This window comes from Chanos chanos, chromosome 2 (assembly GCF_902362185.1).
Source record: "Chanos chanos chromosome 2, fChaCha1.1, whole genome shotgun sequence".
Taxonomy (NCBI): domain Eukaryota; kingdom Metazoa; phylum Chordata; class Actinopteri; order Gonorynchiformes; family Chanidae; genus Chanos; species Chanos chanos.
In genome coordinates, this window is record NC_044496.1 from 48791075 (window position 1) to 48811635 (window position 20561).

At 40.7% G+C, this 20561-nt stretch overlaps 3 protein-coding genes across 5 annotated transcripts in view; all 3 read left to right on the forward strand.

The window, feature by feature from the left end:
* Positions 1 to 4124: 4124 nt before the first annotated feature.
* Positions 4125 to 9446, forward strand: ube2d2 (ubiquitin-conjugating enzyme E2D 2 (UBC4/5 homolog, yeast)). The gene is made up of 7 exons (XM_030794270.1): positions 4125 to 4332; positions 5534 to 5597; positions 7373 to 7404; positions 7541 to 7618; positions 7984 to 8089; positions 8464 to 8557; positions 8937 to 9446. The coding sequence occupies exons 1-7, from the start codon at positions 4309 to 4311 to the stop codon at positions 8980 to 8982; spliced, it is 444 nt and encodes a 147-aa protein (XP_030650130.1). The 5' UTR covers positions 4125 to 4308; the 3' UTR covers positions 8983 to 9446.
* A 1214-nt stretch (positions 9447 to 10660) lies between these two features.
* Positions 10661 to 13972, forward strand: LOC115805411 (CDGSH iron-sulfur domain-containing protein 1). 2 transcript variants are annotated; one of them, XM_030765984.1, is made up of 4 exons: positions 10661 to 10818; positions 12219 to 12421; positions 12902 to 12991; positions 13642 to 13972. In XM_030765984.1, exons 1-3 carry the CDS (start codon positions 10743 to 10745, stop codon positions 12989 to 12991), a joined length of 369 nt encoding a protein of 122 aa, XP_030621844.1. In that variant the 5' UTR covers positions 10661 to 10742; the 3' UTR covers positions 13642 to 13972. The 2 variants fall into 2 exon arrangements, with proteins under 2 accessions (XP_030621844.1, XP_030621845.1); XM_030765985.1 differs by having other exon boundaries at positions 12249 to 12421; positions 12902 to 13972.
* A 6246-nt stretch (positions 13973 to 20218) lies between these two features.
* Positions 20219 to 20561, forward strand: part of cxxc5b (CXXC finger protein 5b) — a 4404-nt gene continuing 4061 nt past the window's right edge. For both annotated transcript variants that reach the window (XM_030766301.1, XM_030766302.1), the window contains exon 1: positions 20219 to 20561. This exon is cut by the window's right edge and continues 654 nt beyond it. In XM_030766301.1, coding sequence (XP_030622161.1) covers positions 20382 to 20561 — 180 coding nt within the window. In that variant the 5' untranslated portion in view covers positions 20219 to 20381.

Below are 20561 nucleotides of genomic sequence, written 5' to 3' on the forward strand. Positions count from 1 at the left end.
ACGAAGACAGACACACACAGTAACACACAGAGATAGTCTTCTATAAGAGTACAGTGTTATAAGATGCAGTACTGATTAATCAATTTTCATCTCATTAGCAATGGCAGCACTAAATTGTCAGATTGTGGAAAGACTGAGTTTCCTACACTTATTCGACAGAGTAGGAAGGCCAGCGAATGCGCCGGGAATGCTCAGATCTAACTGTGATGGGTGTGTTAATCTGCTTTGAGGTCATTAAGGATATCCACGCTTTTGTGAAAAGCAAATCACAGATTCAACTGCTCGCCATTTTGTTTCTGATCAAAAACTGTGCTGGAAACTTTATTTTCAGATAGAATGAACTACTATTATACGACCAAACCAACACTTAACAGTGCTTATAATGTGTATATTCTACTATAAACATACTTTCTCAGCTATTCGGTGGCATCGCACTGAATGTCAATGCATTTGCATGCTCAGAATGTTAGCAGGCAGTGATGTTTGACTTCCAGTTTCATCAAGCTTACAACAGAAGAATACCTGAGAATTACGTTTATACATCATAAGTCCATCTCTTCCAATGAGTTATTCATCCCTTCATTTCCATCTTAGAATTCTTCTTTTCTACCTTTAACTTGATACCGTTTTAACATCCACACTATTTTCTCACTGTAGATTCTCACTGTTCACACAACCACTGTACACTTATCATTTCTTCCACAAATTCACCGGTAAATAGAACTCGTTGTATAAAATAAATCAGTGTTCACGCTTGGTCATTCCATAGCAAGAAGAGTCCTAAACGGCCTGACAGATGACAGCAAGTTATATGGTGTATGAGCGGCAGCTGCCGTCTCTTAATGCAAAGCGACGTCAAATGTGTCGCTGAATAAATATAGATGGCTGCACTTGCTGGGTGAACAAAAGCCAAGTTAGAGTACAGTACAACCTAGCAGACAAGCAAATGAATTGTTCTCGCCCTCACTGTTTCGCTCTCTCTGCACACACACACACACACACACACACACATTTCAGAACCCCGCACAACAAAATTAAAATTAAAGTAACAGCTTATTCAGTAAACCCTTTTCAGAGGAAAGAACTCCGAACAATAAAGACAGAGTTGTCAATATGGCTTATTTCCCCACAAGGCAATCCACATATTTCTCAACACATAACATATTCCACAATCTGGTGATGCAGTGATAGCAGCGTCCTAAATGTGGCCTCTCCAGTAGCAATGCAATGTGTTAATACGCAACGGGCATTTTCGATGCTCCATTTTGTCTGTGGTAGTCGATGAAGCGGACAAGAATCTGAAGACACAGAAAAACACTGCTCAGCTTCAAGTGAAGGCTTGCAGACGGCGCGGATTCACTCTTCGTTCGTGCAGATATGCACCATTTCTTATGGCCTTATTCAACACGACAGAGGAAAAATATATTTCTTTGGACAGAATTACGTACTCGGGCCCAAATCTTAAGTAATAAACGTGACCAGGCCGATTTTCCTTAATACACATTAAGCATAATATAGGAATAAGTCAGTTTTTCATTGAAGAAGATCCATTAACAGGGAAATTTAGTTCACAGCAAAGCTTAGTCTGTGTCCCGAAAAGAGTCCGAATTTTTTCTTGTAATAGGTGTCATTGAATTTACTCAGGCCCTATCAGAATATCCTCTTTATTGCACGTGTACTCTAGCCCATTTACAACTGACCACTGTAACGCTAAACTATTCGTCATACTGCCTCGCAATCGTATTCTAACGCCCCCTGACAACGATAATATTGTCAATCTACGCAAAGAAGTCAATGTCATCAGAGTACACGCGATCTCATCCATACGAGGAAATATCACTGCTTTCTCCTAGGTTGCCAAGAGTACGTTCATATAAGGTCTAAATGTATTTAACAATTTCACATCATAACGCTAAAAATCAATATGCTACACTAACTTATTTGAATGAACGTCTGCATCGGTTGTCAAAACGCATGCAGCTATGGCACGGCAAAATACAAAAATCACAACAAACAGGGATTCTACCTTTGAGTCTTCCTTTCGCTGTCATCGTCAAACTGCCAAAAATATTTCATTGGAATGAGATGCTAATCTCTCTCTCTCTCTCTCGCTCGCTCGCTCTCTCTCCCTCTCTCTCTCTCCCTCTCCCTCTCTCTCTGGTACTTTGTAACAGTTCACTTACTCACCACCAGGCGCGCAGCCTTCGATGCGTTCGAGAGCTGCTGCTGCATCACCACCACCACGTCGCGCGGTGGTGAGGGAGATATTTCAACTGTAGCCTACGTAGCAACCATATTTTGTTTCCTTGTTTCACAAAGACAAGGTCCCTCGACACAAACACTCATCACCATAAACACAAAGACAGCGTTTCATTGTTGAGTGTGAAGGTGAAACCACTGAAATAGCCGAGTACAGTGATTTTTAATTAGCTGCATCTGACATCGTAGTTTGACTAGTATGAGGCATATCTTTGTATCAGAGTGCATGGATCCCTTGAGAAGAAACCAAATGACCATATGCTACAGCTATAAAGAAAATTGGAATTATATCCAGCCACATGTTCTTACATGTGCGTCCGTTTGACAAGACATAAAGCAGAAATGTTAACTTACATTTTATTACCCGGTCGGTGGGGTTTAAACCCATATTGGTGCTGGACATCTTCATAGGCAGTTGAGGTCTATAAGGAAAGTGCTCTTACTCCTCCCGGAGAAGTGATGTATCTTCGCTGGTGCGGGCTGCGTTGGCTGCAGTAGCAGCATCACTTGGTGCGTCTATCCTATTCCACCGTTCGGGGCTAGCGGAAGGTCTGCCGCAGTTTTACCCGGAGAGATTGTCGGGATGTTGGGATGCTGTAGTCTGCTTGGTAGCTCACAATGTGGGGGTGGATGAAGAGGGAGGAGAGAAGTGGTGGGGGGAGTTGTGTTCACTTCAGGGTATCCTCAGCACGCTGCACCACCCCGACATGGCGAAGGGAGGAACTCCCACGCATAGGCTTTCAGGGGCTGCCTCATACCGCCATCAGGTGGAGGATGAGTCTGGGGTTTCCCTGCAGACGTGCGCGCCATTATGTCTACATTTTTTATCAAATCGACTCGCACTGTGCGCCTTAATTGAGGCCGGGCTATTTCGTTCCTTTTTCTTTCTATTTATGCATGTTTTCGTCACAGAATAACCTTTCGCGTGCATATACACAGAATAGACAGGATAGATATTTGGCTCTAATTGGCCGACGATTTAATTTGCATGATAGCCCACGTCGCTATAGTGTGAGTCCAAATTAGTGAAGGCTAAGTGGCCTATTAGGTCACTAAGCCTTTAGGGAAATGGTTCTTAATTGACCTTATCGAACCATATATGACAGAAGCGCTCGTTCTCGTTCACATAGAGATTGTTTTATTTAAGGCAAAGAAAAAAAAGAAAAACTTTGATAAAGGCAGCGAGGGCACATCATTGGATACACTTCAATCTTCTTTTCCACTTACGACAAACTGTGCTTCATGTGTCCCTCCACCTATGTTGAATTTTTATTGTATTGAGATGTCTTCCATGATATTTTATGCCCCGTCTCCACTCCATATCACAATAACAGCAATATCAGAGACGGTTCATCACTTGCATGATATTCCCCCGTTCATAGACGATACTCTCACAAAATAACACGATAAAACGACTCACCACATATCCTTACGCGTTTACTAACTTCCTGCCATCAGGAGTACTGTACTTTGATACTATGTTTAACCTTAACAGAAAGCGAATCTGACAGAACACGAACATGTGTAAAATTTATGACAAAATTCAAACTTGTACAGAAGCTTAATGTACTATTGTAAATCGAATTAGTAAAGTTTAACGCGAATGCCTAGACTTGATGGAAGCGAACATTGTTGCTGGGGAGTCGTGCTGGCTCATCAACTAATAAACAACTGAAATTAGGCCGCCATTATGGTGCTAAAAGTACAATAGTTGCGCCACTGAATACGGTCAGAAAGCGAGAGTGGGCGCCCAATCCAGTCCGTGGAGGTTTTGGGGGTTCTAGCCGATGCGCATGTCGGCGGAAGGATCTCGTTAGATGAGTGTTACAGGAGCGATTTGGTAGCGGCTGCTGCAGGAGGAAGGACCGCGGTTCTACCTTTCAGTTTCGCCTTAAAACTATATCCACCTGTTCTGACATATAGATACCGTCGATTCAGGTATCACCGAAAAGTGTTGTTAATCACATTTTTTCGTGTTATTGGTTTCCAGATAGAAAGAAGAACCGACCTATTAACCGCGTTAAAGCACGTTTTTCACAGCACACAACAATGGCACTGAAAAGAATTCATAAGGTAAGGAGGAAGTCATCGGGGCTTTGCGGTGGGCCCTCCATTTCGCACTTTAATTATATGCGACCTGATCATCTCATATGCATGTAAAGGTTACTAGTAACTTGTGGTTGTAAAATCGGATCCCTAAACAGAGCGTCGTTCGTAAGGTTTTGAAGTTAGCTTGGCTGTTAACGGTTTCGCCGGCTGTGTAATGACAGTGTAGCAATGCGCCTACTTCGATGTCTCAACATTTTGGGCCCGTTATCATATTAAAATCAATCATCTGGAAAGCCTTTTCAGTCGTATCGAGTGGACCAGTAATGCAGAATACAGAGACCTTTATCGTTGGCCATTTCTGTTTTACTGCTTACGTCTAGCTATGTTAAGATGGGGAATAGGTTGAAAGGCTAACCCAAACTAGCCACATCCAGTCAAGATGTGTAGATAGGATAGCTATCCGGGGTGAACATCATAGCAAGGGAGTCTTACTCGAAATGTTTTAGGTAAGAGGTTTTGAAGTGAGCTTGCATTTGAATAATTTAGGTTGAGTCGTCAATGATTACCCGAAAAAAAGGGCCCCAATGTATATCTGCTATTAACCGATCTGACTCAATCAGCCCTAACTTGTTTCCTAGAGTTAAGCTAGCAAGCTATCTGTTGCTTGTCTGCTTGGTAGTGTAAGAAGTTGCTGTATGCCAATTTTTTTTAAAGTAGACATCGTAAACTTACTGTTTTAGAAGTTTGACTTAGTTGAACATTCGAGAACTATGCTGTTCGTTTCAGTTTTATGTACTGTTCACAGAGGGCAGGTTATGTAATGGGCTTGCAAAGTTATGGTTTTCATAGCTGTAGCACTGCTGTAATAGCTATAATAATAACTATGACAGTCATTACAGCAGTTATAGATTTACATCGATAAAAGCAGGACCTTGGCCCTGCTAGCTGAGTATGTGTAGCTCATTAGAGAAATTAAATCAGTAAGTTTTAAATTTGTCTAGATAGCATATCACTTTCATTTTCTCTCTCTGAGATTATATACTGTATGCATGTGATTCTTGTGTGACCGGCACCTTTTGTTAGGGCAAATACACAGAGATACTTTTGACTTCAGTAGTCTCTCCTAATGTATGGATCACCCAGTGTAAATGACTTGTTTTGTAGTAAGATGAAGTGAAATGTGTCATATCAGTGACAGTGTTACACCTCTGCCTTCCTTTTCCAGGAACTGAATGATTTGGCACGTGATCCTCCTGCTCAGTGTTCAGCTGGTCCAGTAACAGATGACAGTAAGCTTTACACACCCAAACGTATACACACACACACACACACTGTGTTTCCAATGACAGGAAATAATCAGAGTGGAGAGCATGTGTGTGAGGTTAGGCATTCGTGACCCTCTGTGTTGATTTAAATGAGACATTAGTATTGGTTAATGCTGAACTGTCGTTCAGAGACAAATATGGGAAGTCATTTCTTCAGGTCGATTTGCATTGCAAACTGTGGATTTCTTAGAATTATCTGTTACATTTAGTTCTCTTGATATTACATTGTGACAGCCACTCCCTGTCTCCTGGAATTAGAATGTAAAAGTGTGCTGCCCAAGAATGCCATGAAATGATGAACACCTATCCTGTTATCCCATAGGGCTATGTTCTCTGAAATCGCCATAACACACAGTGCTAGGTACAAGCAAAAACATTCAAGTATTTCTTTTCAATACATTTGGAGTGAGAAGTTTTCTGCATTGGAATGTGGCGATGTAAAGTGTGAGATAGGAGCTAGGTTGGCCGTTGATATGTGTGTGTTTGGCTACAGACCTCCCTGTGACATAACAGTCAGCTGTGTTCTTGCCCAGTCCTGTTTGCGGAATGTTCTTCGTCTGATAGACATCACTCATCACAGTTCAGTATAGAATGAGTCACAGGAAGTGTGCGGGACGGGATTTACGGAAGCCGCATGGCTTATTTAGTCTTCTAACGTGTTGAGTCAAAAGATGTAGAAAATACGTCATAATCTTGATCGTTTAGAATAGCGGTGTTGTTTAAAACGTTCTTGAAACATAAAATATTTCTCCTGATAGTGTGTATTCTGTCTTCTCAGAGAATTTTGAGCTCAGTCCAGCCAAACTTGTCCAGCCATGATAAATGCATTCATTCGCTCTTAACTTGAGTTTGATGTAGAATTTAATCTCAGAAAATGACACAGGTTCCTTATTATAGTGACCTGCGATTATGTGTACAACTGGTCAAAATATGATTTTCCTTCACTCATTTGTCTCGATAAAAATTCTACATGCAAAGAATCAAAGCAGTTTTGAAGTGTTACAAAAGGCAAAGTCTAGTGGTGTAACCTCTTGATACTTATGAGTTAAAGCCCAGTTATGCCATATTAGCTGTCAGAAGTCAGGACTTTTGGGGAGGTCAGCTGGCTATGTTTCCCTGGATGGGTAGGATATCAGGGGTCTCACTCTTAGTCACTGGTTGTCATTCTGACACCTAAGCATCATTTGTAGAGTTGTAGGCAGAATATAGAGTAAACGTAATGTTAGCCAAACTGGTGCCTGTCAGACTATTAACATGTTATTTACAGTGATGGCGGGGGGGGATGAATGTCTGCATGATAAATCTCATGTATGTCTTAATTTGATATATGCCAAGTTTTTCCCCCTTTGTAAATGTATCTAAGTGATCACATTGCATAACATGACATTACATCCACATTCATGTGACCGACATGTTTTCCAAAGCAGCTTACGAAGTGAACGCATACAACACACGCACAGCCAAACAGACAGTATTGATAAGTACACACTGTAGTCGTAAGGGTCGTCACGCAGTCATGAGTGTCACGAAACAAGAGCAAAGAACACGAATGATCACAACATCATCACTGCTTGTTTATTTGACTGTGCACTAAATACAAAATCAAACATTTGTTTTGGTTGAGGATGTGATGTATTCTTTTTTTTTGAGGGCCGTTCAAGAAAGAACATTTATAAAGACCATAGGAATATTAAACACTGACTCAGAGATGTTATTCTTTTTTTCTGTTTTTTTTTTAGTGTTTCACTGGCAGGCCACAATAATGGGACCAGTAAGTACATATTACCACTCGTACACTGTTCATCTCTGTGTAACATCACTCTGTATTCCACTGAGTTGTTTTTTTTTTTTTTTTTAAACAATTGTAAACTTTGATATCCTTTTCTCTCTCTTTTCCGTTCTGACAGAATGATAGTCCATACCAGGGTGGTGTGTTTTTCTTGACCATACACTTTCCCACAGACTATCCTTTCAAACCGCCAAAGGTAAGCTCCTCCATGTTCCAACGTTTAAGAAAAAAAAAAAAAGAACCTAGACCTGCAGACTTTTGCTGAGAGATATTTACATCAACAGTTGGAATTGTCCAGGAGAACAGTTACACCTTTCTAAATGCCGACGTAGTCTTGTTTCCGTCACGATGAATCCAATTAAACCGTTGTCGTTGCTCAGACGATTTTCTCTATAAGGACACAAACATTCTGTTCCAGCTTTTCAGGAGCGGAAATGACTTTGCGTTCTGGACGTAATAGCATCATACTAGGAATAGTTTCAGACCATAAATAAAAGGTTGAGACTCAGGAACTGTGTAAAACACATCTCATCTTTACCTTGTTTCTCTCCGCAAACCCAGGTTGCATTTACCACAAGAATCTACCACCCAAATATCAACAGCAATGGCAGCATTTGTCTTGACATTCTGCGGTCACAGTGGTCACCAGCACTCACCATCTCCAAAGGTACTGGGTGGACTCTTATTAAACCTGTCGTCTTGTCACTCAAATGTACTCATTTAGGACCAGAAATAGGTAGCTGCTCTTTTCATAACATAAGTTCTCTTGAGCTAAGGTGTGTACATTTGCATTGTATTTTGAATGAACACTCCAGGAAAGGATATATAACAAACAGGGAGTGCAAGCAATAAAAGAAAAAACTGTTTCATTAAAAAAAAGGGAATTATTCCTCTTCTTGTTTGTGTCTGCCTGGTACTGCTGTGAAGGATGTTTGAATTACCTCTGTTGTTGTGTTTATCTTGTTCCTTTTTATTGCCTTTTACCAAAACATGGCTTGTGTCATACCTCTCTCTGTCTCTCTCTCTCTCTCTCTCTCTCAGTTCTCCTGTCTATCTGCTCACTGCTGTGTGATCCCAACCCAGATGACCCCTTAGTACCTGAGATTGCTCGCATATACAAGACTGACAGGGAAAAGTGAGTCTTCTTCTGCAGCTCCACTCAAAGACACTTTTTCATTTGAATTTAAATGCATTTGCAATGGGAAATGCCTCCCAAATCCATCTTATCTTCCCCTCTTGGCTGTCAGATGGATAGTGTTATATAATATGATGGTGGGATAATTTTGCTGTCTATAAGCCATTTTTGCAATAGTGCGTTGGAAGGTAATTTGGCACACAGGTACAGAAGACTTGTGTTTGGAAATGTTACAGTAAAACAGTGGGTTATCACCTCTATGCCATCTAAATATTTGAGAATTGCTCTGGTACTCATTAAATATTGGTGTTGTTCAGGCCTGGTGAAGGATATCTCTTCAGAGGAAATGACTGTCTCTTTGTCTGTCTGTCTTCTTTAGGTACAACAGAATAGCTCGGGAATGGACACAAAAGTATGCAATGTAGTTATGGAATTGAAATCATGATGGGGAGGGGGGGGACAAAAACACCTCTCCATCTAAAGTTAAGACAGGTTTGAAAGTTTTAGGAGGAAAAAAAAAAGTTTAACAGAAAAACAGATCTTGTTGGTTTCCATTGGAGTGCTTTCTTTAAGCCACGCCTTCCCTCACAAGAGCACCTCCCCACACCCCGTTGCCCGGCAGCCATGGTGTACATACTGTCAGAATTGCAACTGTAGCCCAACTTTCCCTCGACCTCTTCTCCATGTCTCGCTTACAGTCTCCGTTGCTATGGAGACCTGCCCGCGGCTTAGGATCTGTCTCAATTCGCAACTGAAAATGTTTATGGCTCTAAAAGCATTCCTTAATTTTGGAGATCTGGGGCGGGAGGGCTACTTTTTTAAAGTCTGGATATTGAAGGATGTATTTTGTTTTATTTTTACTATTTTTTTTTTCATTTGTTTCCTGGGCTTCCAGTTGTATCTTGGGTCAGGAACACATTTTTTTTTTCTTTTTTTTTTTTTTTTTTTTTTTTTTTTTTTTTGCCCAGTCAGAGCTTTGCTGGCTATCTTTTGTATAAAAATCTATAAGGAATTCTTTTAAAATCATAGCAGGTTATTAATGGAAAAATATTGGACCTTCTGGTCATCTCTTCTGGATAATTCTAAAGGACTTGAATTTTGTGAATATATATATATATATATTATATATATATTTTTTTCCCATCTGCCATAATCAGGACAGACTGTCTCTACTCTTACCCACCGTCACCATCACCACCATATTCACAATACTTACCGGTCTGGGTGGGATTTGGACCAGTTCTTTTAAGCTGTTTTGTTAGTTTAACATGTGCTATATGATTTCCCCTGTAACTTTTAGGTTGCATTTTTTTTCTGCTATGTTGAATTAGATGCTAACATTGTCAAGACTCAGTTGGGTCCCTGGGTGCGAGGACTCAAAACTCCTCACAAACTTCTGTATATTTAATTACCTGAAAAGCTCATTGAGCTTTGTGTGTTGATTAAAACTGTGTAATAAAATGATTACTAAAGTCTGAAATGCTGCAGTGAGGAGTAATTGTTTTTGAAGGGTGACCAACAACAGCAGAAGTTCAGAAACACTGCTCTTTATTCATTAGTACACATGGAAACTCATAACTGCATAAGGACAGCTTTGGTTCTTGTGGTCTTGTTAGAGTGTGTAAGTACCAGTGAATTTCTACTAAACACAATGTGAACACAAAGCTAGCATTTTTAAACATTTGAACCATACAGAACCATTTTCTAGTCACTTAGTGTGCACAGATTTATTACCTGTTAAAGTGAGTCATTGAAATGTTCAGCTCAGAGACGAATGGTACATTCCCTTGTAAAAGTTGTAAAATGTCTTATTTGAAAGTAGTATTTTGTAATTTATTCTAAACTTCATTATATTTTTGTTTAATTACAGAGTAACAGTTGCAAGACTGAATGGTGAATTCCTCTGGTAATTTGTTTCTTTAAAGAAAAGAACATTAGACATAGTTTAGGCTGGCGTGCTCTATCACTCCATATCATTGTTACTATGTATTCGGATTTCTCTCATTACCAGCGCTTGTGTGGTAATATATCAAGTTCAAAGTTTACAGCTATTGGCTAACTGGCGTGACGTCACATAGGAGGAGCGGTTGGTAATCGCACATTCCGTCAAGAGAGGACAAGTTCATGTAGGCAACTGACCTTGTGATAAAATACTTCTCTTACCCTAACCAGCGTAAAAAAAAAGATGTCATCTCCGCAGCTGCCAGGGTTATCATCATTACCAAAACCATTGCTCAACTCTGGATTTCGGATATCCAAAGGTAATGCTATGTGCGAGTTCTGTGCTAATTACAAGATAAGTTCGATAGTACTGATAATTAGTAAACAAATATCAAACGTAACGATAAACATCATAATCTTGAGTGAATGTTCAAAATTCAAAATCCGATCAACGTTGGAATTCAATTGCGTGACCAATCGGTTTATTTTAGAGTGACTTTTAAGTACTTTGGATGGCGCTATTGTCAGCTAACAAGAGTGCAAACGTAATTATTTCTAACTGTTATATATTCCTTAAGATGTTCCAGTTTTGGAATTGGTTAAATATTGCATGTAGATTCGCAGTTTCTGCTCGCTACACCACCTTAGAATTCCGTGCAAAACGTCCTGTATAGCTGTAGCACATACGGATCGTATAGCTAAGCTGTCAGGTCATGGTACAGTATTTACACAGCAAATCCTTTGCTTGACAGCCTCTATTGTTTTCATATCTTAAGGAGGAGACCATGTGACCACGCCATACACACTTCGGGTCGCGCTTTAGCACGTGTTGCTCACCCTACTTAACCCTCTAACTATAGTTACTGTATAGGAGTTGGATTTGAGATGACCCAGATTATTTTCAGTCAGTCTCGGGGTAGTGCAATTGTATTTTGGTATTTAGTGCGGATTAACTCGCCTTCCTAAGAAGAAACAGAGTAGCTACCGATTTGCTGCTTACTTGTTACATCACGCAATTGTTTTCGTCCGAAAGCGAACATTTTCTTATTCTGTACAAAATAGTATTATCACCTATTAATAATAACCTGAACTATTTATGAAGGTTCTGAATGTATCCACAGGGGGGCACTCCAGTAAACGTAGAATGAGTTGTTGATTCATCAAGCTCAAATTACAAACATTTCGGTCATTTGAGGTCGAGCAGACCTCTCTCGCGCCGAATGCCTCCCTTGTATAGACATTGTTTAAGCATAGTTATTTCCAAAATACTGGTCTGGCTTAAAAAAAAAGAAGATCAAATTGATCATTTAAAAGTACTGTAAAAGTTTCCTTTTCTCAGAAAAGCAGAGTGTTCCCAGACTAGTACAAATTGTATTTGTAGATGTAGCCTATTAATGCACATATTGTCCAGAGCATCTGGCCAGTAGGGATTAACTCAAATCATAACCTGCATTGTGTATAAGTGAATGTAGTCAAAATGGAAGCACTGTGTGACGAGCCTGGACAGCACCAAACATCTCAGAATTAATAGACTGTTATACTGAACTCAATCTTTTCCCCAGTCATCTTCAGCACAGTATATAACATAGTTAGCAAGGTCATAGGTAATATGTAGTTGAAAGGCCCAAAGTAGTGTAGTGAAGGCCTGTAGTAATTAGAATGAGACAGTGTCCCCCTGAAGCCCTCTGAGAGTGCCCTTCCTGGTGTGTTACATTTCCAGATCAGCTGACCACCATCGTTCCTGTTGCAGTGGCTGCCATGCTGGGCACCTACCTGATCAGCAGGTACTTCAGTACGCCCAGTGGTCAGAAGAGCAAAGTCAACCTGTCTCTGAATAAAGACAGCGCTAAGGTGGTGCACAGTTTTGACATAGAGGACATCGGCTCCAAAGCTGTCTACTGCCGGTGCTGGAGGTCTAAGAAAGTATGTGACTCAGCCATGTGGCTTTTTATACTCTGGTGGTTTTACAGACCACAGAATGAGTGGATTATAAGAGTGTGTATGTGATCCCTTTGCATTAAGGATATCATTGGGTGATTCCGGTGGGAGGTTTTGCTATATATTGTGTCGCCACAAACCAGAAAGGCTGTGCAGGGGGGCATGTCCTCAAAGACATTAGAGTTTTTTACTTTTTTTGGATATGTGGTATTTAGGATGAAAGGTAGTCAGAGGTAAAATCCTACAAAGAGGTAAAATTACTCCTGGCATCTTTAAAATCGTTACCTCCGATAACAGCTATTGGTCTCGAGGTTAATTAGTAACAGCTCTGTCTATATGATCTAGTGTGCACAAATCCCACCTGTTTTGATATCTGTTATATTCTACTGTGATATTTTCATAATCAAATACTGAGATTAAGTAGGGCTTGTGTATTTATTTAAATGTTTTTTTTTCTCATGGCAGTTCCCTTATTGTGACGGCTCACACAGCAAACACAATGAAGAGACTGGAGATAATGTTGGTCCTCTCATCATTAAGAAGAGAGATGCTTAGGTGGGGATTCTCTCTTAGATTCTGTGGGTGACGGTTTTGTGTCTACGTGTCTGTGCGTTTTTGTTAATGTGTGTGTGCAATGCTATAAAATTAATTTAACAACCAAGACAGTAGGGGGCGCTAAGTCACTGAGTGGCTTACGGGAAGGAATTTCTGAAAACTCTGCTTGGCGTGATGCTCTCGGCAACAGTAAAATTTTACATAGCCATTTTAAAATGAGCGTTGCTTTAAAAGTTTCAAAATATACTGAACCTAAAAAAAAAAGTTATTTTACAGCATTGCATCTCTGAATGAGAAAATTAATTGAAATCATAAATTTGTCATTGTTTAGCTTATAGTGCAGTCACTGACGTGACCTGCTGAAGTTGTTGGCTCAATTTTATCATGAGCCAGATTTACTCAGCTTTGTTCCAAATCTACGCAGACAGAGTAAAACGGGGCAGACTACTCCAAGTGCACTCTTCACTTAAAGGACAGATGAACCACTCAGCGATTTAACATACCAGTTTGACTTCATTTCTCCATATCAAACTATGTCTATAACATGGGTTTGAATTGGAGTTTAGTGATTCAGTACTGTAACTGAGGTTTACAACTGGAAGGCACTGACATGACATCACTGTGTTTCATTTGCTCCATCTGTGTTTCAGGCACTTTTCAAGGCAGGTAAAATCAGAGGTACTGCTCATCTACATTATTCTGAATGTTCTCAGAAGATTGCACAAATGAATATTTTTGTTCAGTGTTGATTTTAAAGAAATGAATACGCATTGATAAAATAATCTGTGCATATGTAGTATTTAAAAATATATTGTCCCACTTCTTTGAGGCATTTGATGTGACTCTACTGTTAGAAATGATACATATGTTTTAATGTTTAAGAAATCTATTTTGTCTCATTTTAATGATCAAACTGATGATAATACTATGTTTTCATGTGCAAACAGAGTTATATTTTGAATAAACATTGTCTCAAGTGATCACCCCTGGAGTGAAGTGATTAGTTATTGTAATTACAATCATGATTTGAATCTTGACTTATCAAAGGGAAAAGGACATTTCACTGTTAGCATTGGCATAACTTTAAGAATGATTCATAAGCCAAAGCAGTGTGGAATGTAAAATACACTTCTTTGCTTTTTTGAAAAAACAGTATTTTGGCATCCTTGGTGTAGACCACTTATAAACAGAAAATGGTTGTATTTATTTCAAGTATTATTCATGGTACTTATTCATGCATTCATCCATTCATTATTCTTAACGCAAATTGAAAGGAGCAATTGCAGAGCAGCCACTGGTCATCTGTTAGGTGAGGGAGGATGACCTCTCACTGAGAGGGTCCATGACAAATAACAAATATTTTCCAAATCATTCATTTAATTAAAACTATTATAGTCTGAGTGCTGTTTGCATGAGGATGTTTCACTGTGGACAATGTATTGCTGTGGTTAACCACCACAGCTATAACAGGTGTATTATATGCAAGAATTCAGTCTTTAAAACAATGATTACTGCAGGGAGGCTGTAAACTAGTAACTCTAGTCTCCACCAGATGGTGCCATCATTCCAACAAAGACCTAATTCAATACTCTTCTTTCTTAAAAAATCCAAGCTTTTCTCTTTTCCTCTTTGGACTGCCCTGTTGTAGCTTATCGCCAATACATTCAACCAGAAACCTGTTGCAGTTATTGATATGATTACAATAATGCACAGAAGATGACAGGTGCTATTTTCACAGGGAAAGCCACTCATGCTGTATTTGCCATCTAAGTTCTTTTTAGTGATAGGTACAGTCTGATCCAAAATCACAGGAAATTCAGAGCCATGCAGAAATGTTTTGAGATCATTTGAATGATTTCAAAGTGTGTTACACTGTTGTCCCATTTTTAAAACAGCAATCCTCTGTAAAAATAAAAAAAAAATGAATAAACAAATAAACATGATAAGTAAGTAGTGTTTCAAATGAAGCTTGGTTCTTCAGCAACATACATTACGTTTTGGATACTTCAAACTGCCTCAACTACTGTATGAGACATGAATATAATTATAGTGTTGTGTAATGTATTCTGGCCCCTGAGGGCCACTATAAACTCATAAACTAACACAGTTATCTGTGATAAAGATGTGCAGAACATAGTTTAGAGAAGTAGAAGGAAGAACAATGAGTTCTACTGAGCAATAGAACAGAGAAAAGGAGAGAGAAGAATGAAGCCATTTGAGGAAAAGCAAAACCTGAGTGAGTGCATGGCAGGGACAGAGAAAGACAGAGAGGTGTCTTTTATGTTTTAGAAGCACACAGAATTACAGGAATAAGAGAGAGAGAGAGAGGGGGAGTCTCCAGGGGAACGAAGGCTGCGGCATTTTTGTGTGTTTGGGAAGCCGGCTGACGGCATTCCTGAGCGTCTGAGAAACCGGACGTTTGCTCCATTTCTCCCCTTTCCCTCCTCCTCCCTTCTTCCATTTCGCCGCTGTCTTTCAAGTGGGCTTTATCCTCTCCTGTGGTGAGGGTCATGTGTCCGGCTGCAGGACCAGACCATGTGACACTAATCCAAACCCCCCCTTCTCCACACCACCGCACCCTCCTATCCGCTCCAAAGCTCAGCACCTCACAACGCCAATGTCTCGCCTCATAAGAACGCGCTAAAAAGAGAAAGATGGCGAGAGGGAGAGAGGGAGAGAGAGAGAGATCAAATAAGATAAGAAAGGTCTGATAGACTTACCAAAGATTCATTAAAAATATAAAATATTTGTTCAGTGACAGACTTTTAATAAGGTTTGCTGAGTGGCATCAATAGGAAATATTTAAACTTTCAAATAAAACTTGATCAGCCGTGCTCATATGACTTAATGTATAGTCAAATATGTTTCAGTAATGATATAGGCTATAAACAGTAAGTTGACTAATATCCATAAATTTGTGTTCCCAGTCCCTATTCTGGCTGTTCCATCAGGACCTCAACAACGAAATTAAGTGTGCGTGTGTGCGTGTCTGTGTGTGTGTGTGTGTGTGTGTGTGTGCGTGCGTGTGAGCGCGCGCGTGCGTGTGTGCATGCCTGCGTTGTAAAATAAGGAATGTATATTAAGTCACGCTAGCCAGGGAATGTGGTAAAGAGTTGGGCAGCGTAAAGAGATGCGGCCTGCACGCCATCCGTTCAGCTAAACTGTGAGAATGTGTTGACGTTAAGAACAGTCTGCTCTCCAGGGTACATGGTCAGTGGAGGTGGGCGGACAGACACCCTCATGAACTGTAAAGGTTCAATTAATATAAATACGCTTTAGAGAACATGCAGTTCTACATGGCATCAGAAAAACTGTCACCCGTCGTGAAACTGGAAAAAAAGAGCTGAATTCGTTCTTATTTTCAAATATTTTACCTAGATAGAAATACAACAACACATCCAGTCCCACGATATTTGTTTTTAAAACATCCGTGGCTTTGTTCTAAACTTGCCAATTATGACAATCATGGAAAACTCATCCAGGCGTCATCGTGTTTAACGCACTGCCCCCCTCAGCCCCTCCACCCCACACACACACCCCTCCAAATACGCAGCCAGCGCTCCGTACGATCAATTCGCATTGATTGTCCCTGACGAGCTGCTCCACTTTCCAGCCAATGTCCGCCCGTCTGCGATTGGGAAAGAGCCCGAAACGGAGGAAAATTTCTGCCGCCCTGGCGGTGTCACTTCCCCACACTTCGGTTGGCCGCCTGCCAAACAGACAGGACGCTCACAAGAGGTGGAGTGGACTCACGCACTGACGAGGACGAGTGTCAGTGACGGGAGTCCGAGCCTAGCGAGAGGACAACAGTCAGTATGTCTACAACAAAATGGCTCTTGACCACTGCAGCGCATTCCCCTTCTCTGAGAAGGCAGTGACATGTGAGACCTACAGAAACATGATTCATGTGTGTACAGCCACATTCCCTTCAGTGATGACACAGATCAATTACTCTCGAATTTATCATCCTTTAACAGTTCGAAAGGGTGATTTTAAATATGTCAACGAAGGACCGACATGGATTATTGTCCTAATCATCACAAATGCACAAAGATCTGCATTATTTACAAGCTTCAAAACGACTTATGGACAGTGATTGGAATTTGTCAGAATTATATTGTAATTTCACTGACAGTTATCCCCGCGTCCATCTCGACTGAAACATTTTGAATAGTTATCAACAATATGATTATAAAACCAGTAGACTTTTCTTCGTGTAATATTTTCAATATTTAGCAAGCAACTGATTTTCCTGATTGGATTCCTAGTGCTTTAAAATATATATTAGGTCACTCGGCTGATTTTAATTATGAGAACTAAGTTAACATATATGATTAAATAGCGCCATCTTTGCATATGAGACACGCTAGTCATGGAGCGAAGCAGGGCCAAAGTTCCTGGAAAGCATGAATGTGAAAAAGTTCTTTCTTAAAGAGATAGCCTTTAACAAGTCAATCTGGTGCTTGAAGAAGAAAGAAAAAAAATGAGTACAGCACAGCCAACAGCTATCAAGAATAGTGTCAACAATGGGCTGTCTCCCACCTATCCATACATAGTGATCTCATAACTACTCTCTCCATTCATTACACCATTCTCATATGCAGAGACAGACACTTTCTTGAATGTGGACCACATATCATGAGGACGCGAGGACGAGTTTGACGAACAATTTCATTTTCTTTCTTTTTTTTTCCCTCTCTGTGCGTCTCTACACGACGAGGAGTCCACTTCGGTTTTTGTGTGAAGCTCCAAAAATCTATGAAATGTGTTTGCATGTTCTCTGCGAGCGGGGATGTGGAGGTGGGATAGCGAGAAGCGAAAGGTTGGAGGAGCCCACGCGCTCGTATTCGGACAAAGTACGGTTTAATGTTATCTCACGGTTTTGCCTCTCTCACGTGTTTATGTCAAAGAAAGGCTCAAATTATTTCTGTTGTCTGAGTGTTTGTTTTGTTTGGTTCTTTTCTCTTGTTTTTTGATTAAATCTCCGCAGCGGGAGAGAAGCCGGACCGCTCGGACAGTCGGAACCCTCCCCTCGGCTCGCCAACGCGTTGGTAGGTGCGAATGAAAAGGGCCTGTGTTTGCAAATATGCAGATATATGGAAGGGAGGGGGGAATCATACTTTGTTGAAGACTATTCAAAGTTAGTGTGACATCTTTCCGACGACCAAGTTAACACAGAAATAACAAGGGAATGACCATGTATTTATCGACCAAGACGTGCCTGCGCATACCGAGCGCTGTCACCATAGACACACCGGTCTCAGACCACTGAGTGTAGACAAAAGGAATTTTTGTTTTACTTTAAAATGACCAAATAGTATTAGAAGTAGTTGACATTTTGTCGACTTGCATACTTACAATCCAACTTCGACATGTTAATCAAACCAAACAGGTACACAGAACAATTGAATTCTAGCATATTCATTGTTTTCGTAGTCACCTATTTAGACACTGGTGTTGTAACAGCTAACAGATAGCGTAATGTTGTTTGCATTTTATTTGTCGTGTAGTGTAGGAATTATTTTGGTGGAGCAGAATTTATATTGAAAATGAATAATCTCTTACACACACCTTACTGGCATGGGAGGATTATTTTCTGAAGCGCTCTTATCGTGAGTAGGCAACATCATTATTCTGATTCACATTGATCTGATGACTTAGTGGGAAACTTTCCGGAGCCAGAATATGAAATTTTCATCTGAATTATTGCACCGTGATATGAGCAGTTTACCCAAAATCGCAAGGAGTATTAAACAGGTTATCAGTGTAGCGTTGTCCAGTCGACGCGATCCGAGCATTGAATGAGGCTATTTGATTAACTGCAGGTACGTTGCTTGATTTGTATTGATAATTGGCCCATTTCGCTCTCTGCCGTACAATGCAGGTTTACCTTTTGTTCCTGCTGAAATGACCAGCCCCTGTGCCCTTTCTTCCGCGCTATTGTCCCTTGGCTGTGCGTTGTTACGTGCGGGAGTTTGCCGCGACCCCCTGCCGCAATACGCGACCGGACGCAACACTCGCGCTTTTGTAATTGCATTTTTCAAATTTACTTTTCCCCCACGTCATTACGGTTAAATTGTTCCAGATTTAGCTGGTGTGATTAGTTTTTCCAGTCTGTGCTCTGTTGACGCACCAAATTGTCCATGGGAACTTATCTGGCCGTAGTCATGTCAATTATTCACCCAGTCCTTTGAATTGGTGTGTGTGTGTGCGTGTGCGTGTGTGTGTGTGTATGTGTGTGTGTCTGTCACAGTCGGTATTGTCTTGCTCTACCTGATGATATAATGTAGGCTACCTGCCGCACTTACGTCTTTACTTTCATTTGTACTTTACGTTAGTTGTTAGCCAATAAATGGCTTTATGTGATTTGGTAAGTTATTTAAATCCACGTTATTTTGTTGCAACACTACACTGAGTATTTGAGCCTAAACAAAAACACCTACATTCATGTGCTTCTGATAGTTGTATTCCGCTGTGATATATCCGGGACCCAGATTGCTATGGCTACCTTTCAGCTGGAACCCCACACGATAGATTGTGTGTATATGCGTGCGTGCGTGCCTGAATTCGTACCTTGACAGACTCATTTCTGCGTTGGCTTGCCCACTGGGGCTGAGCGCTGCAGGCACGGGTAGTCTGCTCACGAGCAGTCTTTGTGTGTGGATCATTACATTTTTTTTTTAATTTCAAATCGAGAGGTTGAATTATGGAGGTGAATTATGATTTAAAGATGTGTCTGGCCAGTGTAACAAAAACACTGTAGTAATTGTAAACATGTAAAGAAAGTTGATAAGATAATATTAAACCCTGGGCCAGATGATAGGTTAAGATATTTCCACAGAATAAAGTCATCCAGAAGTCAGGCTCGCACTGATTAAATTGTTTGCTTGTATTTACAATGTGATGATTAAAGGTATCAGTACAGGAGGTTTTCTCCTGTACTGCTGACAGCTACAGATTTTGAATAAAAGCTCTCAACTGGACAGCTCATTTAGTTCCTTCAACTGGCAGAAGCATTGTACTACAAGAGATATGTCTAAGACACTTTAGGGGTACATGGAATATTTCAGCTGTCTAAGAGGTGTGATACACTCTCAGTTTTTGGAATTGGTATTCAGAACTGTAATAATCATCTCAACTTTTTTTGTTTTCTCTCTCTCTCTCTCTCTCTCTCTTTCTCTTCTCCTGCAAGGTTTAAAGAGTGGGCTGGTGTATGACATATTGATGACACACCAGGTTTAAATCTGAACTGCCATTGGCTGATTGCTCAGCTTTACAGGTGTCACTTTAGCACTGCCTCCAGGGACCAGAGTGAGAGAAGTTCCACCCAAACCCCACTCATCCACCCCTCCTTCCTCCTTATTTGTCCCTCCCCCTCACACGCTGGACAATGTCTGGCAGCGGGGGGCCATCGGAGGGAACCCAAAACGCCACTGAGGAGTCCAGGGATATGCAGAGTGACAGTTGCTGCAGAGAGGACAGCACCCTGGTCACAGAGCGGAGAAACAGGAGTGGCATCATCAGCGAACCGCTCAGCAAGAGCCTGAAACGCTCACGAGCCATCTCGCAG

What these genes read in the sequence shown, in the direction of transcription:
- ube2d2 (XM_030794270.1), top strand. Translation starts at nt 4,309, where the DNA reads ATGGCACTGAAAAGAATTCATAAG. An exon ending in CACTGAAAAGAATTCATAAG is followed by an intron (nt 4,333 to 5,533) that starts GTAAGGAGGAAG and finishes TTCCTTTTCCAG; the next exon opens with GAACTGAATGATTTGGCACG. An exon ending in AGGCCACAATAATGGGACCA is followed by an intron (nt 7,405 to 7,540) that starts GTAAGTACATAT and finishes CCGTTCTGACAG; the next exon opens with AATGATAGTCCATACCAGGG.
- LOC115805411 (XM_030765984.1), top strand. Translation starts at nt 10,743, where the DNA reads ATGTCATCTCCGCAGCTGCCAGGGTTATCATCATTACCAAAACCATTG. An exon ending in TGGATTTCGGATATCCAAAG is followed by an intron (nt 10,819 to 12,218) that starts GTAATGCTATGT and finishes TTACATTTCCAG; the next exon opens with ATCAGCTGACCACCATCGTT. An exon ending in GGTGCTGGAGGTCTAAGAAA is followed by an intron (nt 12,422 to 12,901) that starts GTATGTGACTCA and finishes TTCTCATGGCAG; the next exon opens with TTCCCTTATTGTGACGGCTC.